Source organism: Austrofundulus limnaeus, unplaced genomic scaffold (assembly GCF_001266775.1).
Source record: "Austrofundulus limnaeus strain Quisiro unplaced genomic scaffold, Austrofundulus_limnaeus-1.0 Scaffold0, whole genome shotgun sequence".
NCBI lineage: Eukaryota > Metazoa > Chordata > Actinopteri > Cyprinodontiformes > Rivulidae > Austrofundulus > Austrofundulus limnaeus.
This window is the reverse complement of record NW_013952402.1, coordinates 1,156,298-1,158,382: the sequence shown is the minus strand read 5'-3', so window position 1 is coordinate 1,158,382 and position 2,085 is coordinate 1,156,298. Positions and strand designations below refer to the sequence as shown.

The 2,085-nt window shown below is 35.4% G+C and overlaps 1 protein-coding gene across 1 annotated transcript in view; it reads right to left on the bottom strand.

Moving 5' to 3' along the window:
- Nucleotides 1-2,085, bottom strand: part of ston1 (stonin 1) — an 18,830-nt gene that overhangs the window by 3,627 nt on the left and 13,118 nt on the right. Inside the window, exons 4-7 of the mRNA XM_014006245.1 lie at nucleotides 1,421-1,522; nucleotides 1,179-1,302; nucleotides 961-1,010; nucleotides 728-821 (exon numbers count right to left, since the gene is read on the bottom strand). Coding sequence (XP_013861699.1) covers nucleotides 728-821; nucleotides 961-1,010; nucleotides 1,179-1,302; nucleotides 1,421-1,522 — 370 coding nt within the window. The remainder of the gene's footprint in view (nucleotides 1-727; nucleotides 822-960; nucleotides 1,011-1,178; nucleotides 1,303-1,420; nucleotides 1,523-2,085) is intronic.

Here is a 2,085-nt window from a genome sequence, read left to right as displayed (position 1 = left end):
ATATATATACACACACACATACATACATACACACACATTTTAAAAAATAAAACATTTACAAGGAACAAGCTTTCTCAGTTTTAAAGCCACCACCTCTATTTATGTTAAAAGTTTGATTTGCTTGTTGATGTATACTTTTGTGAAGAAAAACTGTAATTTTAAATACCCCAAACCAGGAAATGACTTAAAAAACACAATTACAAATGTGATGCAATAACAGTAGCTATTCTTTTATTTGCTTCTTCGTGACGTATTAGTTTTAATAAATATGATTTTGGTCTGTGAGAGAGGAAACTAGAGTACCTGGAGAAAACCCACTCCTGCACAGGGAGAACATGTAAACACAAACCAGAATGTTACTCTAGCAACCTTCTTCTTTACAGGAAACATGTTTCTCTAAATGTGCCATTGTACTGCATAATTTTATATTATATAATTATTTTAATTATTTAATTAAATTTAGATTTATTATAACCTGAGAACTTCCATCTTTGAGAACATTGGTTTTAAACTGGTTGTCCTTATTCAGAGGAACTAGATTTTTTTTATTTTTTCTTTATTTTTTTCATTTTAAACAAAATATGTATTTGTTTTTAACACTTAAATGTAAAAAAACAGCATTTGTTTTTATATTTATGGAGGTTTATAAACAGGAAACTATTAGGAGGGCCATGCCGCCCCCCGATCATAAAGTACAGCACAAGTTATCAAAATCAAATTTAAGTACCTGAAGCTGTCTGAAGAGTGACTCCTGCTGGTATCTGCACAGGATACGCCAATGAAGCAGGGAGGGAAAAAGTAGTATGTGCATCTGCACTGTTCTGAGAAAAACAAATGACAGAACATCATAAAAAAATGAACAAAGCAATTTACATGATTTAAAAAATGGGTTCATGACCTAAAATCTGCTCTCCTAACGTGGAGAGCAATGAAATGCTGTAAATAAATGTGGACACTTGCCTTGGATGGTAAGCTGCTGACGTTCTGCTTTGCAGGGACCACAACTGAGGCTGAGGGTAAGAAAAACAACCAAAGCAGGTGAAACAAAAGAGCGTTTGAATAATAAGATTCACAGAAAAGCAGCAACTAAATAGAAATGTAATTTGTTGCATTTTTCCTTTTCTAAAAGTTTGACCAGATGTTTGTTTTGATAAATTGACTGTTTRTGTACAAATTACCTGCAGCTTCCTGATCCGTCTGTTTGTAGCTGGGTGGGAGCTGGAGCACAAAGTTGGAGGGGTTTGCATTGTTGTTCCTCAAGTCCTCCATCGCTTTCGACTGAATCAACTTCGACTCCCAAAGCTGCAGAAAAGACAGCATCGTCTCTCTCATGCATGGTGTCAGTTCTGTTACATTTTCCTTCTGGAAATTTGAGCGAACTCCCGATTTTTGCAGCAGATCTGGATCCAAACCCCCTCACCTGTCGCAGATCATCCAGGACTCTGTCTTCAAGCCCTTCATCCTGGAAGAGCTCCTTCATATTCTCAATGACATCATCGATGATGGACAGATACAGTTTCGCCTGCAGAAGACCTTTTTATTTTGGCATCATTTTATGTCACAGATGTTATTGTAGAAGTAAAACTGACTAAAACATAAGTCGACTAAATTCATCCTCAATTGGAATGAAAAACATTCCATTGTTTGACATGCCTTTGTAACAAATAAAAACCCAAAATACAAAATTAACTCTAATGGACGATATTAGTCTTGAATAGAAATATTCAACTACAGACCATGGATCATTCAATAAAACTAGAATGTTTTGAAATGCATATCTGCCTTAGTGGCTATATAAATTTAAATTAGTCCTTTTCACATTTAAATTATTGTTGGGGTCTTTACAAAGTAAAACTACAATGTTTTGGCCTGAATTCCTTCTTATTCTAACTTTACCAGCCCATCTTTCAGCTCTCCTTTGATGTCAGCTTGTTTTGTTACTGTTCCTTTAAGACGCTTTAAGCTCCGCCCCCCTCCTGTTTCCAGACCGCTCCACTCCGGTTTGAGAAAGGGGGGCAACATTTGTAGCAATGCAGAAACATTTTATTTGCAATTTACTTAAAATATGTCATAGAAGACTTAAAA